At 32.8% G+C, this 23,644-nt stretch overlaps 2 protein-coding genes across 2 annotated transcripts; both read right to left on the reverse strand.

The window, feature by feature from the left end:
• Positions 1-855: 855 nt before the first annotated feature.
• On the reverse strand, positions 856-22,473 carry LOC148227610 (uncharacterized). The gene is made up of 17 exons (XM_088202017.1): positions 22,421-22,473; positions 19,036-19,193; positions 18,607-18,748; positions 18,282-18,536; positions 17,885-18,108; positions 16,453-16,649; positions 10,173-10,291; positions 9,972-10,097; positions 9,740-9,907; positions 7,919-8,076; positions 7,503-7,644; positions 7,177-7,431; positions 6,742-6,965; positions 5,801-5,997; positions 1,446-1,564; positions 1,254-1,382; positions 856-1,192 (listed from the first exon to the last, which is right to left on the reverse strand). The coding sequence occupies exons 1-17, from the start codon at positions 22,445-22,447 to the stop codon at positions 1,022-1,024; spliced, it is 2,811 nt and encodes a 936-aa protein (XP_088058143.1). The 5' UTR covers positions 22,448-22,473; the 3' UTR covers positions 856-1,021.
• LOC148227611 (uncharacterized) lies at positions 11,404-13,050 on the reverse strand. Its single transcript, XM_088202291.1, has one exon. It carries the CDS (start codon positions 12,961-12,963, stop codon positions 11,884-11,886), a length of 1,080 nt encoding a protein of 359 aa, XP_088058417.1. The 5' UTR covers positions 12,964-13,050; the 3' UTR covers positions 11,404-11,883.
• Positions 22,474-23,644: the final 1,171 nt, after the last annotated feature.

Below are 23,644 nucleotides of genomic sequence, written 5' to 3' on the forward strand. Positions count from 1 at the left end.
TAAAATGACGTCTGATTATAAACCAGAAATTCTCGGGTCTCGAATCAATCCCGAAAATATTTATTTTAAATATGTCATTTCAGTGAAATCATATTGAAATACGTTTTCACCGGTAGATGTACATATTTTTACCAGTGAAAATATAATTTATCTGGCATACACTGGTAAAATTATACGATCTCAATTTCTTCATACTAATATTGTTAAGTCTAATACAAATATTATTAAACTATGTATCAGGGTAACGGTAAAAATTGCCAACTTCATAATTCTATGGATGCACCGCCTATCGCCACTGTTTTTATGCAAATACTTACACATATCGATTATTTTTATGGAATCCTTACACCAAGTATTCTTATTTAGCCGCAACGGTTGTGGATGGTCCCGACACAGTTGCGTAGCTAGGGTATGTGCCACCCAGGGCGATCCTTAAAATTGCCGCTCCCCCCCATACATTTTTTGGCAGGGTCATAAAATCAGCATTTCTTAAAATTTTAAATTGGTTATTATTAAACTCTTGTTATTCGTGGATTTGTATATGTTTTAGTGCATTCAGGGTTAAGAACCACACTAGAAGGTCCCATCGCGAATATACCGCCCCCAAGCAAGTGCCGCCCGGGGCGGACCGCCCCCTCCGCCCCCTCATAGCTACGCCATATTTGAGTATTTCCATTCATAAAAAATACATTACGTAATTCAATTCGACTAATTAATGTTTTTTACTAAAATACAGCGGTTCGTATAAATAGTTTAATCTAAGGGTCTACATAAATAATATTGTAGGAAGATATTTATAAATTTATAAAAATAAAATACAATTTAATTTAAAAGTAATAATCTATTTATTATATTATATTTAAACAATTAAAAAACATATTCGTCCTTATTATAAATTTAGATTATAATAACATTTATCAAGGTAATACGCCATTATATACAAATTTGTATTATATAGTATACACTACACATAAATAACCATTTCTCACGTTAATTTTGCACGTGAATGTTTTCTTTCAAATTACACAGTCTTTGCAGACTTACTTTTTTTTATAGCGCAAATACAAAGGCAAGCACATCCCATTACACCACCAATCACCATCAGTAAAATCAGAATAATGTTCCCAATAAGCAAAGGTGTAACCATAGTGCTTTTGATTTCGTCAATAAAAACTTGAGGTAACAATGCGCTCTAAAATAATAAAATAATATTAAATAAAAAAATTACAAAAAAATGTTTTAATTCTGCATACCTCATCAATCCAAACCATTGGGAATAATACCGGGGAGGTTAAATTATTGGTTAAATCCATTTCCGGAACTTTTTTCGTGATCATGTTGAATTGCACTCTTTTGCTACCAGCCATTGGGACTCCTGTCATCTGTTCATACATAAAACATGATATTTAATTGCTATTTTAATTTTAAATAAAATAAGTACTAACCGGTTCCAATTCGAGAAATGTAATATGAAGTTCAGGATCAGGATTAAGACCGTTGACAGTATCGATATAAGCCTTGTCAGCCCAAAGGAAATGCGGATAACTCAGAAGGACATGGGCACCTGGAAATAGAAATTAATATTCATGCTACGTACTCATTGTGTCATCAACTGATTATTTTATGTAAAAGTCGTGAAGAATTGGCGTATAATTTTTAATGACGTTCAATTAATTAATTGTATAATAAATTAATGCATTGTAGTATAAGGACATTGCTTGTCCTCAAATTATGTTTGTAATAATAACATATTGCATGTGTAATTATTAATTGATTTAAAATGTGGAGGTTGATACGTTATTGGAAATGCATATAATAAAGCCACCTGCCAATGTATTATAAATTAGTAGCTTTGCTATTTTCTCTATATTGTAGAACAACATTCTCACTTTTAACTACAGCTGTATAATAGCTAGTGTTTCATATAATATATGTATTTTATTAAATGCTTAGAATGTGAAACCTCAGAGGCTGAATGGCAAAGGGCTTCGAAAAATTCATAAGGTTATTAATTATTTTAAAATGTTTAACCTAAGCCAGTTTAAAACCTACAACCCCTTTAATAAAATAGCAATTAACGACTCTGATATTTAAATGATAACATTGCGATATAGCTATATTTACAGTTCACAAATTGAAAATGATCACCTGCTCGTTTACTTCCGATGCAAATCGACATGCTACAAATGCCACGAGAAGTCGATGACGCAAATTTATAAATATTTGACATTAATTTAAAATCTCGCATTTAATCACAGAAACTAGTATCACCATACGGACGAATACTTAATTTTTGACGATAAACTAATTGATTTAAAAATAACGATAGCACGCTAAAAATAATGATTGGATAACACCATCAGATACAATTTGCATGAAAAGTGTCCTTGAACGACCATTTTCGCAGATACCCATCACAAGTCATTGTTGACACTTGAGTGGTTATTTAAAATAATTTAAGTGTCATATTCATAGACATCGTTCAACCTCCGGCCGTTAATACTGATAATAAAATATTATTTTACGTGATTTCGTAATTAATAACTGTATTTATATATAATCAATAACTTTATATTTGTTTATATCAATTTACCACTTTTTGACATGCAGATTTCAATGTTAAAAAACATATAAAACAAATTGTAATGCTTTATGAATATAATCAACATATTAAATGACTTATTATGCTAATAATTTAAATCGTATACTGCTTTTAAGTTTTAACAATAAAATACAATATCTCTATCGGAGAGAATAAAATTTAAAATGTACGTCGAGCTCCTCGTAGCTGACAATAAAGAGGTCAATGTGCAATGCCAGCGTATTGAGAAGCCGGATGGCGACAGCCATAGGCGAGTCGGCAAGTGCAGACGTCCTAGCCCCAATCGCTATCAAAAGAGGACGCGATCGTGATTCTCAAAGACGTTCTGGAACCCAAAACTGGAATTCCTCGAGAATAGCTGGATTATCGACAGCACCCTTCAGTAGTTTGAAGAAATGCTTAGCGATATACAACTTTCTGCGAGAACTCAGCGAATCGTATCCCAACGCTCAGGAAAGGCGCTGTATTCCCAGCAATAATAACCATGAGAACAGATAATAACCAAATATCCTTTTATGAAAGTATCTTAAAAATCTTTTTTGAATTTGTTTGAAAGGCGTTCCTCATAATAAAGCCGATCATCTTGGAAAATTTATCACAGACGTCGTGTATGTGTAGAGAGAACCTCCACTTGCTCTCAATAGTGATTCCGAGATCTTCAGTGGAAGTTTCTCTAGTCAAAATGTTCCCACCGAGATCGTAGGAATAAACTGATGGCGAATGGGATCGAGAAACGGTTAACGGAAGCCCATCTCCATAGAGAGTCTAGATCACTTTGTAGAGAGGAGTCCACAACAGATCGAAAATATTTATACAATTTTAAATCATCTGCGTACAAAAGAAAACTTGAATTTATACGCCGGTGTCCTCTTATGAACGACGACATTAATGCCACTAGGACGCGGGTTTCTATTTTTTTTTAAATTATGAAATACTTTTTGTGTATTTAATTGATAATCTGGATTTAATTTAGTTCTTATAATAAATAGTAGTTCACACAAAAAATTTAAATTTTCAGAAATATATTTATAAAATCATCTATATTTGCCAAAAAAATGCTAGGCATTCTTAGCATACACCACCTTATTTCACTAAAAAGGTTAAAAGGATAACAACCGAATTCTTCTTAAATAAGTATCTTAGAAATCTTTTATGTATTTTCTCAATCATGAGAAATACTTAAAAATCCTGTCTCAACATTGCTACGGAACAAAGTGTTATAAAGAAAGCGAATCACTAAAGAATTATGTAAGTGAAATGCGTTGCTTATAACCACAGAATAAAGAATATGTAGAAGCAGCTTTCGCGGTAAAAAAAAAAGCAAACTCTGTCCATTGAGTCAGTCGGTCTTATCACGCCGTGTGTGACGGATTTCCACATTATATAAAAAATAAACGGTTGTTAATGGCACTGTACTAACGAACGAGCACAAAAACGCATCTAAAACACAAAGTGGACGACGTTAGCGTTTGCATTTTTGAGGATGGTTTAAAAAACATAAACTCTAATGCAGTCAAACGAGAAAATTTAAGAATTTAACGAGTTTCTTTCGTCATCATAAGTCGCACGATTATGAAAACATTTATTGAAAAAATCATAACAAACAAACAAACAAAGCGAAATTTAACATGGGAATTGTTTTATATTCACTTTCGCTGCACTACGCTTGAATACCAATGAACATGAACCAAATTTCAAATCACGAATTTGAAATTTAGAAGCTTCAACAAGAATATCGATCATTCACAAACTAGATCCATCACTGCCGTTGAGATCTTTAATTTATTTTATTTTTTAATAAACTATCGATCAAATATATACAGACGGCCCTCGACTTTTGCACATAATTGAATCCTGAAAATGTGTGCCAATGTTGAATGTTCGAAAGTAGAGGGATGTAAAAAAACCATCAAAAATTGTATTTTAAAATATTTATCTATAGTATATTAAAAATATTTATTTATCAATATACATACATAATTAAGTTAAGGAGACGAGTTTAAGTCATTTTAAGTGTTTTCTTTAAAAACTTGTAAAGAGTCAAATTTTAACTTATTCTTTAATTTTATTTTTGTTTTTCAAAATTGGCGTGGAAGCGAACAATTTTTGCATTATCGACAAAAATATTTAAAAAATTGAATTTTTAAAAATATGCGAAATAGCGAATTGTGCAAAAGTAGAGGGCCGCCTGTATTACTATAGACTTAAATATGAAAGTATGGGTCAAAGTCGCAAGGACACCGTCGCAGTGGGAACGCTCGTTACCGAGCGTTCCCACTGCGACGGCACCGACACGATTTTATTGCTTTTGATGTGAATTTTTGACTTCTGAGAAGTGATAATTGTTTTTGCGCCCTCCTATTGACCAAAATTCGGTTTAGATATGCTTCATTTCACTCTAAGAATATTTCGATTATAAAAATATGAGCGTTTAAACTACGACGGCACAATATTGATTTTTCCATCAATTCTAAACAGGGACGTTATTTGTGGTGGGGGGGGGCTGCTAGGGACATTTGCCCCCCCCCCCCTCCTTTGAATTTGGCCAGAAAAATGCATCTTAATTAATTCGAAATACTAAAATAACGACCACAGACTGGGCAACTTTTGCCCCCCCCCCCCTCCTGGAAAATACTGAAATGACGTTCCTGCTTGTATTAAATTAAAATTGACTCATTACATATAGAGGATAATTTAAATGAGCAATTTATAAACTAATTCTACCATAAAAAAAAATTGTTTGTGCATTACCACTGGAGCATTGGTCAGAATAGTGAGCACCCCATGAATAACTTTCTGCAACAAATCTTTTTCCGAAGAAAAAATTCAAAGATTTATCTTACATAATTGCACAAACAATTCATTTTATGCAACAAAATATTAATTTAATTGCACAATCCTTGTTAAATCAAATCTTTACATATGCATGGAAGCGAACAATTTTTGCATTATCGACAAAAATCTTTAAAAATGTGCGAATTGTGCGCCTTAATTCGTATGTGCATTAAAATTGTACAGTGCTTTACACATAACTAATTCTAACAGCGATATTCGAACCTTGGGAACGTTCACCTGTTGAACTTTAGAAGGTCGGTCGGTGTAAAAAAACGAATGATTCAAAAAGTCAATATTACACGATTCTCAGTATCGTCCGCCTGTCGCCGTTGGGTATTGGAATGTAATAACAATAATAAATACCTAAACATGGATACATTTCCATCACGCCTTCTTTCAAGCATCCATTTTCTTGGGTGAAAAGACCTTTGGTTTTTTTAACACAAAAGCACTCGGTGGTGTTTTCGTTCTGGGCCTCGAACATATATGAACCAACCTCGTATCTGAATGATTTAATTCCTTCGACGGATGACTTTCCCTTGTAATCAACCCTGACTGATCTGCAAATTAAATATATGGTTGTTATACAAAATGTTTCATTAACCCCATAATATAGACAGTTTAAGTACACAAATTGGCATTTAGAGACAGTTGTTTTGAGATAATTTATATTAATAGTACAAGTTTTTTGTAATAAATAACTCATGAAACTTTAGATCTGATCCTTAAAATAATAAAAAAACTACATTAAAAAGTAAGTAAGTTAATTAATATAATACGTTAATTATGAAAATGAAAAAAAAATATATTTGTATGGAATATAACGAAATTTAAGGATACGATACCTGCCGTAGTTTTAATCATATCGACATAAAACTTCTTCTAAAGATTAATTTTGTAAATATATCTGATATTTTTTTATTAATATATACGTATTTTGGGTCAATGTTTGCTATAATCTATTAAATGACAACTTATGTGATTTTAATTAAAATAATTATTAGGTTTATGACCTTATTTATTTATCTCGAAGATAAGTGTGACGGTGATATGTTTCAGGGCGTAAGCCTAAATATATATATTCATAAAAGAAACAATATCTTAATCCAATGAGTGCGTATGTACATATATGTAAACATACTTATCGCCTTAATATTCTTATCTGGATCGTTTTGTAAAAATCAAAATCGCATGTCATCCGCGATAAATCTCACGCGTGAGGTTATCATAGATAAAATAATTTGGCAAAAGATTCGCTCCGACGTTTCGGCAGCGACCGTCGATAACATTCTCACAATTCTCACCTGCATATGTCAGTGTTGAATATGTCCAACGATGGACCCGGAGTAGCCAGCGGTGGGAAAATGGTAGTGTCTGTTCCGTTGATCATGTTGCATGTAGAATTTTTGTATTTATCTGGCCAAACATTCAACCGTGTCTTGTTTTCCCAACTGATTATCCTTCCCAGGTCATTCAAGTCCTCGTGTCCATCTCTTATCGCGTATATCCCGTCGTTATGATTGTGTTTCTGAGACCGAGTACAATAAAATAACATTGAATCAATCATAAATATGGCTAGAGACATTCAAAAAGACACCACAACTATTGGATTAGTTTAAAATTGTAGATTTATATACGCTTGCTAAAACATATTTTGTTATGTGGCCAAAATGTCTACTCCACAGACATTTTGAAAGCCTGCGGGATAATACACTACCGAGTAAGTCTAAAATACTCACGTATTCAAACAATGAGAAATACAACGTGTTATTTTCTCGTCTTATAGTTTTCGACGCTGATGCCGCCCATATAGTATTGCAAAGTTTGTGTGGATCGTTTGTACAAAATTGCATCCCATCCAACAGCAGCTCCTTCACTGTAGTATTAGTAACCAGCTGATCGTACTTGCCAAAGATCACCTTTAGGTTGGAGTTCAGAGTTTTTAGCAAAGATTTTCCAATTAGCGGGGTCGCCTCGAGTGCTTGCATGATGGCCTAAAATTTACACAACGTAACGTCAATATAACATACAACAAAATAATTCAATCCAATAAAGTTTAACTCACGTTCAAGGGTGCGTTTAAGATCGTCACTACGTCTGTATCGCTTAAGCCTGCGGATTTCTCTTTGTTAAAAGTCATTTTATAATTCTGAATATAAGACAGCGTGCCCTTATCCAAATGTATGTTCATTTTTTTGCGGTGTTGACTGCAAAAATGCATTTTTTCAGTTTGAGTTTCATATGTACATTTATATGTACATATGAAACTCAAAGAGATACAAGATTTTTGGCCTTAACTAGCTCTGTTTTTATAATACACTTACGAATGTTTTGATCTATATGCATTCTAATAAATATTCAGTGTATTTTTAAGTTGAAAAATACTAAGACTATATAGAATGCATTTTAAGCCATAGTTCGCCACTCTAAATTTATTTATGATCCATAATCTAGTTGTATAAGATATTTTAAAATAACTACCTGTAAATATAGGGTCCTTTCTCTGTCAATTCGGGCTTCACTCCCTGCAACACTTCTTCGGGATTTTCAACATTAAATATGTATACTTTGAAGTCGATTTCAAACGGTAGTTCTTCCCATCGCTCGAATTGTATTGTACCATTTTTCAATATTGTACCCTAAAAAACAATTTTGATTGAGTAATAAATAAAAAGGTATTATATTAAATGGTATGCCAAAATGTTGCTTGTTAAGTTACCATTTTGTCACTAATTCGGTAAGGGCTTGGCATGCTATTATGAAATATTCACTAACTTTATGTTTAGTTTAGCATTATTAAGTTAATGATTTCTTAACCAATATATAAATCCCTCATTATTTAATTTTATTAATTAAGTTATCTATACAATATATAAAAACTAGATAATGTAATAGCAGTGATCCCTTATACGAATTTAAAAATATCTTCATGTCTTTTTAGAGCAATAATGCTAAAAATTGCTGGTTGATTTTAACTGTAGAAAGTTTTGTAATACGGTTTAGATGACGGGTCACAAATTTTATTTGTTACTGATTATGATACTTAATACATGTTTAAAAAATATCTAAATCAAGAATACGAGTTGGGTTAAAAAAATACGGTGAATGAATTTTCATAGCAGCAACTGGTGCCGCTACATCCAAGTCTGATCCGTTGAGATAGTCAGTGTCAAGTTAACGGTCACGGTAAACACGTGTCTGTCGCGCATTGTGTATTTTGAATTAAATTTTAAGTTTTAAAAAAGTACCAAAATAGCTCGTGAAATCTGAAGAATGTTAAACGAGTAACGACGAGTAACTACTATTTGAAAAAAAATGCGTGGTAACATTTAAAGCGCATTTTTATTTTAAAATGTTTTTTATCTTTTATTTTATAACTGACTAATTAGACTTCTATTAAATATAGTAAATACTTACATCAATGATTTTATCTATAATTAAAGGCGGCAAGATCACTTGTTGAAGAATAATAGCAACCACAAACAAAACGAATCCAGAAACCGAAAGAATTGACATACAAAGTATACCCATTGTTTTTCTATTTTATAACACAAACGATTAATCGCGGCGCCTATATAGTTTTGACTGTCAAATACGAGCAAATTGTTATCTGTCAAAATTCTTATCAAACGATTTTTATATAAAAATTATTTCCAATCAGTAATAAAGGTAATTAAAATCTGGTAAACGATATTGTTTAGATGTATTCAACTAGATAACATATAATTTAATACACGTTAGAATATAATATATGTATATATAATATGTTAATACAATTATTATATTTTTTAATGTATTACCATTGAATACTTATAAATCAGTACCATAAGCAAAAACTATTTATCAGGTTAAAAATAAAAAAATAATAGATGATCCAAGGAACACATATCAATTATTTTTATGAGATCATGACGCAACGATTGTGGATGGTCCCGAAAATTACATTTGAATATTTTATGAAAAATAGTGCTAGATGATTATGACATAATTATTTAATTCGATTAAATTAATTAATATATTTATTGAAAAACAATGTTTTTTACTAAATACAGTGTTTTTTGAGGACATTAATAAATTGTTGAGGACATTAATAAATTTATAAAAATAAAATACACTTTAAATTAATAATAAAATATTTATTATAATTTATTTAAGCAATTAATTTGTCATGTATAAATTCGTCCTTAATAAATTTAGATTATACTAGTATTTATCAAAGTAATACGGCATTATAATCATATATGTATTAAATAGCATACACTACATATAAATAATAATTTTGCACGTAAATGTTTTTTTTCAGATTAGTCCTTTTAGATTCAATATTCCTCTAATGCCAAGAATAAGGCCAACAATTATCATTACACCACCAATCACCATCAGTAAAGTCAGAATAATTTTACCGACAAGCAAAGGTGTAACGATAAAGTTTTTGATTTCATCAATTAAATCTTGAGGTAACACTGCGCTCTAAAATTAAAATAAATTATTTAAAAAAAAAAACTAAAAAAAACTATGGTTTAATTCTGCATACCTCATCAACCCAAATCATTGGGAATAATACCGGATTTAAATTATTCGTAAACTCCATCTCAGGCACTTTTCTCGTGATCATATTGAATTGCACTCTTTTGCTGCCAGCCATTGGGACTCCTGCCGTCTGCATATATATATATATATATATTAAAAGTTATATTTAATGGTTATTTTATTTTTAAATAAAATATGTACTAACTGGTTCCAATTCAAGAAATGAAACATGACGTTCATGATCAGGATTAAGACCATTGACAGTATCAATATAAGCCTTGTCAGCCCCAAGAAAATGCGGTAAACTCAGAAGAACATGAGCTCCTGGAAATATGTATGTATCATAATGGGGTATTAACTGAATAATTTATATAAAAATCATGACGAATTGCCGTATAATTTTTAATGACGCTCAAGTAATTAACTGCATTAAGATCAGGCGCAGGCGGTGAGATACTTTCACTTAAGTGACGAGATTGATAGATAAAGGCATGCGGACCGCGTTCCCTTATCTCTCAATTACTCTCGTCACTTAGCACGCGAACGAGCGAAAGGGAAAGTAGCTCACCGCACGCGCCTGGTAAGGATATCTGTTGTCCTCATATTATATTTGTGGTAATAATATCTTGTATGTGTAATTATTGATTGATTTAAAATAAATAAGTTGATACGTTATCGGAAATGCATATAATAAAAACCCTGTCAATGTATAATAAATAAGTGGCTCATTTTTTTTTCTGAATTTCATTCTGCATTTCATATAATATGTATTTTACTAAAAATTTAGAATTTGAAATCTGAGATGAGGCAAAATGTCAAGGGTCTAAGCCAGTTAAAACGTACAACCTGTTGAATAAAATATCATTTAACGACTCTAATATTTATCTATTATATAATATCACGATATAGCTATATTTACAGTTCACAAATTGAAGATGATCACCTGTTCGTTTACTTTCGATGCAAATCGTCATGCTACAAATGCCACGGGAATTATCACCGTCTCTTGAATTTAAAGTCGATGACGTAAATTTATAAATATTCGACATTAATTTATAATCTCGCATTTAATCACAGAAACTAGTATCACCATTCGGACGAATGCTTAATTATGGATGACAAACTAATTAATTAAAAAAAAACGATAGCACGCTAAAAATAATGATTGGATAACACTTTACATGAAAGGTGTCCTTGAACGACCACTTTCGCGGAAACCCATCACAAGTCATTCTTGACAATCAAGTAGATATTTCAAGAGTCATATATATACACATCGTTCGACCTCCGACTGTTAAGTGTTAATAAAATGTAATAATAAAATATCATAGTACGTGAATACGTAATTAATAACTTTGTATTTGTAATCAATAACTTGATGTTTTTTATCTCAATTCACCACTTTTTGACATGCACATTTCAATGTTAAAAACATATTGAAACAAATTTTAATGCTTTATAAATAAAATCAACATATTAAGCGTATTATTATGCTAATAATTTAAATCGTTAACTGCTTTTAACATTAAAATATATCTATCGAAAAGAGGAAAATTGAAAATGTACCTCGATATTAAGGAAAATAAAACGTTTCATATACAAACATATTGAACTTGATTCATAATCTATATAACACATATAATCCATATCCAAACATAATTAAAACTACTGTTTCTATGTCGATAGTAGATGATTCAGATAGCAATGATAACTATTATTAAGTTTATACTGTAATTTATTAAATAGTACACTCAATAAATTATTAAAAATATACTACGAATAATTAATAATAATTTAATCCTATTTATAACTATCTCTACGGTACATATCTATATTATATAAAACTAAAAATAATTTTCATTCATATTAATAATCACAGATCATAAAAGAGTATTTTATTCACTAAACATATAGCACTAGAACTTTGTAACAGATTTTACTGTTGATTTATACACTGGTCTAGGGAAAATTTGCACGTGTATATATCTCGTAGGCGCTTTTGTAGTACTAATATTCTTCTTAGCGGTAGTCACGATCGATGCCTTCGTAGTAGTTATATACGATGTCGTAGCCCTTAATTTTGGTGTTACAGTTGTAACAAATTTCTTCGGATTATTTATTCTAGTAGTTGTAGTTAATCTTGGGGGTATAGTTGTAGATATGAATGGTTTTTTTGTAGTATTTTTCAGTGTGGAAGTCGTTCTTTTAGTAGTTGTAATTAATTTAGGAGCTGTTGTAGCTATGAATATTTTTTTAGTCGTTATTTTCACACTTGGCGTTGTTCTTTTAGTCGTTATTCTAGGGGCTGTAGTCGTACTTTTAGTAGAAGCTGCAGTCGTAGTAATAAAGGGCGTCTTCGTTACATATTTTACGATGGGAGTCGTTCTTTTGGTAGTTGTAGTCAATCTAGGTGCTGCAGTTGTAGCTATAATGGGTTTCCTGGTGGTGGTAGTTGTTTTAGGCGTTATCGGAAGCAGTTTATCGATGTCGAAGAGTGTTGAAAAAGGTCTTTTAGTAGTTTTATAGTCGAATCTTAAGTGATTGATGGTTTGGTTGGTAGTCTTGATTCCATCGAAGCAACCCTCGGTGTATCTCGACACGTCGCCGTCGCAGTAGAGTCGGTATACAGTCCAAGCGTTGAAGCCTTGACCAGATAAGCCCGTGTGCTCTTTGTGTATGCGATGGGCGCATTCGATGTCGTTGCCGATGTCCTCATCTCTCAGCGACGAACATGGCAAGTCGCAAACTCCGCCGTCGCACCAATACTTGTCGCTGATCTGGAATAGTCCATGGTCAGCGCTGCCGTCTCCGTTGAGTCTCCCGATGGCCGACGTGTCGAAGTTGGACTCGTGCTGAGCTATGCACACCCAAATGGCTACTGGTGTGTCGACTTTGGGCGCTAGTTCTCTAGCCAGCTCACACCGGTCGTAAATCTTGCACTGAACGGTGGTGGTTAAGAGAAAGAGGAGTGGCAACAGTAGCTGTAGTCTCATCATGGCCAAAGTTCGATCTCTCGGCGTGGCTCAAGAGTCGACTGCTTATAACGCAGCCCCTCCGCGGAGGCTCACCTGCCTCTCGACTGCGTATTGCTCATTCGACGACCGTATTATGCAAATTCGGGGTGTCTCGCCTTTTCTCGACGTCTGAGACGATCGACGTAAACATATAATTTTAACCCTTCAAGTGTGCAATATGATTACTGATGACAAAGAAGGTCAGGGCTCTTTAATTAAATTATAATGAAGCATTACTGATTGACAATTAATGTATAAAACGAGACAGCTATTTTTCTCTATATGAGCTGATGTCATTAAATATATGTTTTATTTATATCCCCAAAACTATATATTATATAATATTTTATAATATACATTAATGAATTAGTGTGTTTTGTTCTGCATTTAAGCTCAATACAATATATAATATATAATTATTAAATTAATATAAAAAGCTTATTGCGGTACATAAAGGGTTAGTAAGCATTTTAAAATATTTCAACTTAACAGGTGCCTCTCGCGATAGCTTTGATATATTATAATATGCGTATATACAGAGTGCAGCATAACATGTATAATAAATAAAGTTATAAATTAATATGAACATATTTCATAAAACACTCATGAGAACCTTAAAAATATTTTTTATGGGTCAGGTGTTTAAATTTTATACATATTCTTGGATTAAATGTACATATAATACATACATAAGTATTATAAAGGATGTTTTTTAGAGGTATAGAACTTTTAATTAAAATAAAACACATAAAAATTGTGGTAATGGCCATGGTATTGGCTCAAAGTGTTGGCGCAATCTGGAAGTACAATTTTCGACTACTTTTTCGAGCAGCTCAAGCCATATATCGACAATAACGCAGTGAATGTTGGCTTCCATGTCGTACCTCGTCTCTGGTTTTTCGGCGTATACTAACAACTTTACATATCTCCACAGAAAATAATCCAAAAGTGGTAAATCACAGGATCAAAAGTCCATTACGCGAAATTATGTCCTCATCGAATGTTTCCTTCAATAAATAGACATGCAGCGCCGTCTTGTTGAAACCAAAGCTCTTCTACATTAATACCATTCAATTAAGAAACGAAAAAGTCAGTAATCATGTATTTATTGCCTTCTACATTAACTGTATCGTTCTTGTCGGCATAATTCTTGAAGCAATATGGACCGATGATTCCACCAGCCTATAAAGCACACCAAACAGTGACTTTTGTGAATGTAACGGCGTCTCAATAATGGCTTGTGGATTTGCTTCTCAAAAAAAAATCCACCCCAAAAATATTTTTTTAGATATGTCATTTCAGTGAAATTATATCGGAATATATATTTTCACCGGTAGATACATATATGTATATTTATAGCTATGTTACGCGCGGTTTTGTTATGTCTGCGCGGCAATAAGCGCACTATTCCGCGCGGGTTTGTCTACGCGGGTTTGACCGCGCGCCTTTGTTACGGTGCCCGTGATTCAAGGCACTTCACAAGAATCACAATTTAACTTTAATGCCATTAATTACTCTATCCATAACAAATAAAATGTGTACTTATTTGATTATTAATTTGTAATTTACAGATCACTTGTCCCATCATTTGGTTATTTATACAAATCAAACCCAGTTACATTAAATTCGTCTCATGGCAATTTCACTTGACCAGCAAACTAAAAATAAGATTACCAAACAATTTGTCAAGTTGATTAAACGATTATCTAATAAAGATGGAAAGATATAATGTACATGCTGCTAGTCCAGAGAAAAACAAACAAACTTCAGAAAACTATAAACAAAAAATATAATAGAAAATCAAGCTAATAATAAGATGACGAGTGATTTGACAAAGGCAGTAAAAAGATAAATGTATACTTTAATAAAGAAAAAAATCGAAAGAAAGATTTACAATTAGCATTTAATTATCTCCCAACAATTCTGACAACTTGTGTAGAATCAGAGAATTTCATTTCAATAGGCTCGGCAATTAGGCTCGGCTTAAATTATGACAATTTAAAAATGTTATGATTTTAAGGGATTACTTTGATTACTCTCCTGAAAATAATTATAGTCATCAAGCTATGTAAAGACTGTTTTTTTAGTGGTTTGTTTTTAAAATTAGCAACACTTTTTCTAGCGACAGTCAATTTGAAAGCTGACAGCAGATTTGTACTCAGTTTGATTTGCCATTTCACCACGAATAGAATTAGGCTAGAACAACGTTTGCAAATTGTGCAAATTTATTTCGAAAATCGTGGTTCAGTTTGCGAAACATATCGCACGCTACGTCTATTTTACGGTCGACATAAACGTCCATCCGAGCAAGAAATTCAAATAACCATGGATCGTTTTCGCATCACGCATACTCTAATTGATAATACGCATCCGCAGAGACGTCGTACAGCGCGCACTGAAGTTGTTTCTGCTGTGGAGCGTAGTATTGAGCAAGAATTGAAGCCACTTGCCTATCGTGTGCATAGAACGTTCGGTGAATGGTTCGATAACGAAACTGCTCTTGATTATCATTTTCACCACAAAATGTTGTTCAGCGATGAGGCTCATTTTTGGTTGAATGGCTACGTCAACAAGCAAAATTGCCGCATTTGGAGTAAAAAAATCCACAAACTATTATTGAGACGCCATTAAATCCACAAAAAGACACTTTTTGGTGTGCTTTATGGGCTGATGGAATCATTAGTCTATTATTTCTTCAAAAATGATGCCATCCAGAACGCTATAGATATATGATTACTGACTTTTTCGTTCCCCAATTGAATGGTAGTAATGTGGAAGAGCTTTGAATTCAACGCATCTAAGCGAAGTTTGCGTTTGCATTTTTGATGGAATTTAAAAACAATATTTATGATTTTTTAAGTGAGTAAATAATTAAACGTTAATGCTGTCAAACAAGTAAAACCTAATTGGTCACTAGGCTATGAATATAGCGAGAAAATTCAAGAATTTAACGAGTTTCTTTCGTCACCATAAGTCGCACGATTATGAATACATTTATTGAAAAAATCACAACAAACAAACACGCCCACGTCGTCAGAAAAAAAGCGAAATTTTGACATGGGCATTATTTTATGTTCACTTTCGCTGTACTACGCTTGAATACCAACGCACATGAGCCAAATTTCAAATCACGAATTTGAAATTTAGAAGCCTCAACGAGAATATCAATCACTCGCAAACTAGATCCATCACTGCCGTTGAGATCTTTAATTTATTTTATTTTTTTACTATAAGCTATCGATCAAATATATACTTTGTATGTGTATTAAAGTGTTTTAAACTAAAATGTACAGTGCTTAACACATAACCAATTCTAAAAGCAATATTCGAACCTTGGGAACGTTCACCTGTTGAACTTTAGAAGGTCGGTGTAAAAAATCGAATGATTCAAAAAATCAATATTACACGACTCTCAGTATCGTCCGCCTGCCACCGTTGGATATTGATATGTAAAAATAATAATAAAAATACCTAAGCATGGATACATTTCCATTACGCCTTCTTTCAAGCATCCATTTTCTTGGGTGAAAAGGTCGTTAGTTTTCTTGACACAAAAGCACTCGGTGGTGTTTTCGTTCTGGGCCTCGAGCATATATGAACCAACCTCGTATCTGAATGAGTTAATTCCTTCAACGGATGACTGTCCCTTGTAATCCATCCTGACTGATCTGCAAGTTAAATATATAATTGTTATTAGTCTTATTACGCAAAATGTTTCATTAACCCCATATTATAGAAAGTTTAAGTCTACAAATGGCATTTAGAGACAGATGTTTTGAGATAAATTATATTTTATATAAGAGTATTATAAATTGTTTATAATAAATAACTTTAAATTTATATTCTACACTATTACTTATATTTTTTAAGCTCTACTACTGACATTTAAAAATATAAATTAAAATATTTTTTTTTTTTTTTTTTACATTTTTTGCTTATTTATATGGGATTTTGAAGTTACGATACTACAGTAGTTTTAATGATGTCGTCATGAATTCTAAATAAAAATCTTTTAAATATCTTGACTAAGCTCGTTAACCAATTTGATCCTTGAAAAAATATTTTTTTTTGTCAATTATATGGGATACAACAAAATTTGTAGATACGACAAATACCATAAAAAACATTCTTGAAACTCGAAAAATTACTCTGACCAAAAGTGATTATTTAGACAATAGTGCGATCACATAAAGGCTCTCGTTACGACTAGAAATAAAGGGTTCCTTCATAAATAACTCGCAAGGATTCTCCAGTTCATTGAATGAATATTTTTTTGTTACGAAACGGTCACGGGAAACAACATATCACCGGAAGACAATGCGTAATCACAATATTCCGTTACGCAATTCACCTCGGAGATATCCATCAAGCAAATGTCACTTTCTAATGGCGTATTGACTCTAAGAAGCAAGTGCAGCAACTGCCTATATGATCGCTGCATGATTGTGATTTGTCAGCAATCTTCGCAGTCCTGGATACTAAAACCTGGCCTCCGGCAGACACTCGAAAAAACTAGCAAACGCCCGCAGACCCGCGGACAACATATGGTCATGGTGGCTCACATTCTGAGAGGGACATTACCATTCGAGCACCGCAACAGAGAGGGAGCAACATCCGCTATACTGTTGCTGCCACGCCACCTACAAGACCTCTGAGGATCTTCCACTGACATCATCCTTCCGCCAGCTTCTCCACCACCGCTTGGAGAAAACATCTTGCCCATCATAGTCTGTCGCAATATGTAATATAATCTAATAAAATTCTCACTAGTTTCCACCTGCGTCTTACTGGCTGCGAAGTCACACCTCTCTTTTGTGATTATCAAAATTAATAACTTGTCTACAATAAGGAATATAATAAATTCCTACTATTAAAAAACATTGATTCTTATTAATAATCTCACCTGCATATGTCAGTGCTGAATGTGTCCAGCGAAGGACCTGGAATGACCAGCGGTGGGAAAACGGTGGCGTCTGTTCCGTTGATCATGTTGCATGTAGAGTTTTTGTATTTATCTGGCCAAACTGATAACCGCGTCTTGTTCTCCCAACTGATGATCCTTCCCAAGTCATTCAAATTCTCCTGTCCATCTCTTATCGCGTATATCCCGTCGTGATGATTTTGTTTCTAAAACCAAATATTGTATAATAACTTTGAAGCAATCAAGAATAAGTTATGCTTATAGAATGTTATTCAAAAAGACAACACAACTATTAGAACAATTATAAACATATTTTAATATGTGGCCAAGATGTCTACTCCAACTTATTAATTAAACAAATATTTTCTTAAAAACTTACGTGTTCAAAAAATGAGAAGTACAACGATTTATTTTCTCTTCTTATAGTTTTCGCCAATGATCCCTTCCATATATTATCGCAAAGTATGTGTGGATCGTTTATACAAAACTGCATCCCATCCAACAGTAGCTCCTTCACTGTAGTACTAGTGATCAGCTGATCGTACTTGCCAAAAACCACCTTTAGGTTGGAGTTCAAATTTTTTAGCAAAGTTCTTCCAACTATTGGGGTCGCCTCGATTGCTTGCATGATACCCTAAAGTTTAAACAACAAATCGTCAATTTAAAATACAACAAAAAAAATAATCAAGTAAAGTTGAACTCACGTTCAAAGGTGAGTTTAAGACCGTCACTACGTCTGTATCGCTTAAGCCCGGGGATTTCTCTTCGTTGAAAGTCATATTATAATACTGAATATAAGACAGCGTGCCGTTATCCAAATTTATGTTCATTTTTTTGCGGTGTTGACTGTAAAAATGCATTTTTTCAGTTAATTTTCATATGTATATATGTTAAGAATAGATACAAGATGTTTTCCCCTAACTAACCCTATTTTTATAATACAATTACAAATATTTCTATCTGTATGCATTCTAATAAATATTCGGCGTACTTTTAAGTTGCTATGACTATATAGACTGTTTTTAAACCGTAGTTACGCCACTTTAAATTTATTTATGTTTCAAGCAGGTAACAGAATTCGGAATATGAACATATATATAAACTCGTTGTATAAGATATTTTAAAATACATACCTGTAAATATAGGGTCCTTTCTCTGTCAATTCAGGCTTCATACCTTGCATTACTTCTTCAGGATTTTCAACGTGAAATATGTAAACCTTGAAGTCGATATTAAACGGTAGTTCTTCCCATCGTTCGTACTGTTTTGTACCTTTTTTCATTATTGTACCCTAAAAAACAATTTTGATTTAGTATTAAGTAAAAAGGTTTTCTGCGCATGTATTAAAAACATTTTATATGCATTGAATATCTTAATTGCAAAATATGTGAGTTTTAGTCCTGGGTTGAATTCTCACAGAGTAATTGAAAGCTACACTACAATTAATTTTAAATTAGTAAAATATATAACTGATTAACAGAATTCAGTTTTAGTCTGGTGAGGCACAATACTTACTCATGATTTAATTTTAATAATAAATATATCTACAGCCTTGGTCATAATAATGGGGCACCCCTTAAAATGGTGTGTAGCTCTTTACAAGTGCATAGTCTGACCGAAATATTTTAGCAGGTAGTATTAATTGTAATTCTGTTCAGTTGCGTTATTTCAACCTTTTTATTTTAATAATTTATTATAAATACCATACAAACGTTTAAGAAATGCCAAAAAAACGCAAATTAAGTGAAGCTAACATAGCGAATATAATTTTATTGCATTCGCATATTGCTTATTATTGACTGAATATGTCGTAAATTAGTAAACACATTAATTGTTCACGTCACGCTGTTCAAAATGCTTTGAAACAGTTCAACGAATGTCGTTCTTACAAATCAAAGCCATAAACTGAAAAAAAACTAAATACAACTGTCCAGGAAGATCGAATCTTGGTTCGTGAGTCTTAAAAATCGTCGAAAAACGTTTTCGAAGCTGGCTGCTGAAGATTCTGCAAGCGGATGGCCATCCATTTATTCAAGAAGGTTCAACGATGTGGGATTGTAAAGTCCGACAAAACCCGTGACTTTCAGAAATAAATAAAACTCGAAATTTACAGTTGGCCCGTAAACACCGATATTGGACATCTGAAGATTGGGCGATATTATATAAAAACTTATTTTATTCTAAAATTTCGAAAGCAATAATTTTTTTAAATAATCATACTTTTTTCAATATTTTTTTAGTTTTTGGGACCCCTGGTGTATTATATGCACGTGCGTTGAGGAGCCGGAGAAAAATATCTAGCTGATTGCATAGTTAATTGCGTATGATCACAATAACATAAAATTGTTACTTTATCTTGCTATTATCATACAATTAATTATATCAATATATTGTTAAACAAATGACGCAAATAAATATTTGTTATCTCATTGATTTGATTAGAAGAAGTATGTAGCAATGTACAATAGTTAAAAACTCAAGAGCATTTTAACTAACATTTTTGACAAAAATAGCTCTGATCCTTCGAAGTCTCGAAGGCCTTCCAAGCTCGCAGGAAGCCCACAAGACGACTTCACCACAAAATTAAAATTTACAACACTGCTCTTTCAAAAGAACAAAACATGTGTACTGTTTATTTACCCAATGCGTCATGATGGCAATTATATAACATACACACACACTTTTACACAACTGTTATTATAAATTCACACGAAATGTTTAATTATAGTAATATTATTTTGGGTGCGATTTAACGGGGAATTCTTTTAAAAGATAGTTCTATAAAACGAATTGCTTGTGCATTACAACACAAAAAATAGCATTATATAAATATAGCCATGCTCAATAAAAAAATATTATATTGAGCAATATTTTATTTGTAGTGTGCACTAAAAAGAATGAGGTGTGCATTAGTGTTTCGTTGGTGTAGCACTGTAACGAACTTAATATAGTTAACTAATAACTATAGCACTCGTACAGTCCGACCTTCATCGTTTTCAAAAAAAGTAAGGCCCAATGACGCCGCCTGACCAAGTACTTTTTGGGCATGTTATGCTCTCTCGTGAATTACGTGTACATTAACTGTACCTCATCAGAGAAGAAAAATTTCTTTAAAAAATCAGCATCAGCTTCCTGCTGCTCTAACACCCAATCTGCGTAAATTATTTACTATCCTGGGCCTCAGTTAATGTATTATCTGAATTTTATACGGGTGTAGGTGCGAGTCTAGATGCAAAATGCGCCAAAGGGAGCCATAAGAAGAGCCCAAAAGCTACGAACGTCGACGAATCGACAACATTTTTGGCCACATTTTCACTTACAGCAGCAATATTTTCAATTGAATGGGCGTCACGATGATGCGCAAGCCTTCTAATCTCTATAAATTTTTTCACTACGTTACGAATTGTTCGCTCAATAGGACGATGAAATTTACCACAATCTATCCATAAACTTTGATATACAATTCGTATAGAATTGTTATTTCTGTAAAACAATTGAGCGGTGGTTAAGCGATCTATTTCGTAAATGTGCTGTTGCAAACTAACATTTGACACTTTGAACACGCGTGATTATTGACAGCTATCAGAATTACAATGCTGCCAACATAGGAAACTCGAATTGGATCTCCCGGTAGTTGCAATTTATTTAATAAAATTATGATTCTCGTTACCATAGTAAATAAAAACAAATACAAGATAAAAAACTAATGCTATAAATATATTTAAAAAAGCGCAACAGCATATAACTGCCTTAAATTATTTGCTTACATAATTTATTACATCTTATTTACATGCAACAAACTATAGTTTTTTAATGACGGTAAAGGATACTAATCAGTAAGCTGTCCATGATATTGTTTAGATTTATTATATTTTTCGTAACCAATAATAAGGATACTTTTATTAAATCGTACATTTTATAGATAATGAGGGTTTGGTTAAACCCGATCGATTTCAGATAATTATGATTGATAGTTGTTTGAAAAGATGATAATGGATTTCGGGCCAAAAAATGCGTACATATTTGTTATGTATCGTAAGATCATTTGGATTATCTAGATTATTGGATATATTTATTTGTTTAAAGGAAAACAATCCATACAATTAATTATAATAATATGTAGTATTATATCTAAATTTAATTACAAAAGCTTAACAACCTAATCTAACTATTTATAATAAACTTCTTAATGTGTCTCATTTTTTAATCTAAATTTTAAAAGTGTAGATCAGGCCTCGGCAACCTTTTTTGGCTGCGGGTCAAAATAATTAAAATGTGACTATTAAATGTCAGTGAATCTTTTTGGTCCTAACAGTCATATATGTGGTCTAGTCGTGACACCGTAACACGTTAAAAAAATTATATTCGCAGAACTGAAGTGGGTCACTTCAAATCATCAAACGGGTCACTTGGTGACCCGCAGGTCATAGGTTGCCGAGCCCTAATAATATTTGTTTTGCGACTTGAGTCAAAAAATTGTCACATGAGCGTTGGACGGGAGTCGCTTTACAGGCACACCCTTGTTAACTGCGCAGTCACGTCCATCTACGCGTCTGCAACGCAACCTTCAATCAACTCGCGAACGACCAACTAACAAACGACTTGTCAGTTGCATGTGCGACTCAAACAGACGCTCCTGCTATTTTCCATAATTCACTATAATCGTATAATTATTTTTTATTAAATATATAGGTTGACCGGCACACGAGAGTTGTGCCAGTGGACAAAGAACGTGCAACGCAACTATCATCCAACTGTCCTAAAAAATTGCAGTTGCATTGCACTGGTGGACGAAGGGCCTAACTTGTTGGATATTGATACTGGATATTGATTGATACAATTTAAAATATAATGAGCCAAAATAATAATACTAATCTGTACTAGATTTTCAATCATGTTCATTTTTTAATCACAGTTGTCTCTAAATAAAATAGCGAATAAAAAATGTAATGAGCGGGTCAATATTGACTGCTTTTTCTTAGCATTTTATAATTATTTAAAAAAAATTGTTTAGCAATAAAGTATTCTGAATTTTTACAATACAATCCTTTTGGACATAAAGGAATGCATAGACAATGTGTCAAAGCAAGCTCACATATCACATCATTATTACTGTCGTAAAGACCAGATAGTCCAAACCCTTTTGTGCGTTATAAATTGCATTAGTAATAGGCCATCGGGCGACAGAATAAAACACCATTATTATTACCGCTGTGCATTATTCGACCTTCAGAATGTGTTCATCTAATAAATTTCACTGTTTCAAGGCGCAGACATATTTCGTAGATCGAATATATAAGCGCAACAATTAGTAGACTGATCTCTACATTGTTGTGATTCACGGAGACGTTCCGAATCAACGGTACAAAATGTCTGACTCATGAGAGACGAGTACGAGACGATCGAATGATCAGTTCCGTCAGTTCGGCGAAGAGACGCTCCAAACGGCCAATATTTTGCTTTGATATATGTACTATAACTGAATAAATTGTTCCCAGCTTTCCGACGGCTATTTCTGGCTACAAAGTCATACCCCTTTGTCCTCAAAACGCGAAACCAACAAATTATAAAACTACGAAAAGAACAAAAATATAAGACATATTTTTTCTAAACTTAAAGATGGCTGGTACCATTGTAGGCGAAACGAATTTTTAGTTTCAATTGTCGTTTATCCTTTATATTATAATATTAAATATAGTAAATACTCACATCAATGATTTTTTCTTCAACTATTGGCGGTAA

This window comes from Plectrocnemia conspersa, unplaced genomic scaffold, assembly GCF_051122295.1.
Source record: "Plectrocnemia conspersa isolate PC_06_02 unplaced genomic scaffold, ASM5112229v1 ptg000013l, whole genome shotgun sequence".
NCBI lineage: Eukaryota > Metazoa > Arthropoda > Insecta > Trichoptera > Polycentropodidae > Plectrocnemia > Plectrocnemia conspersa.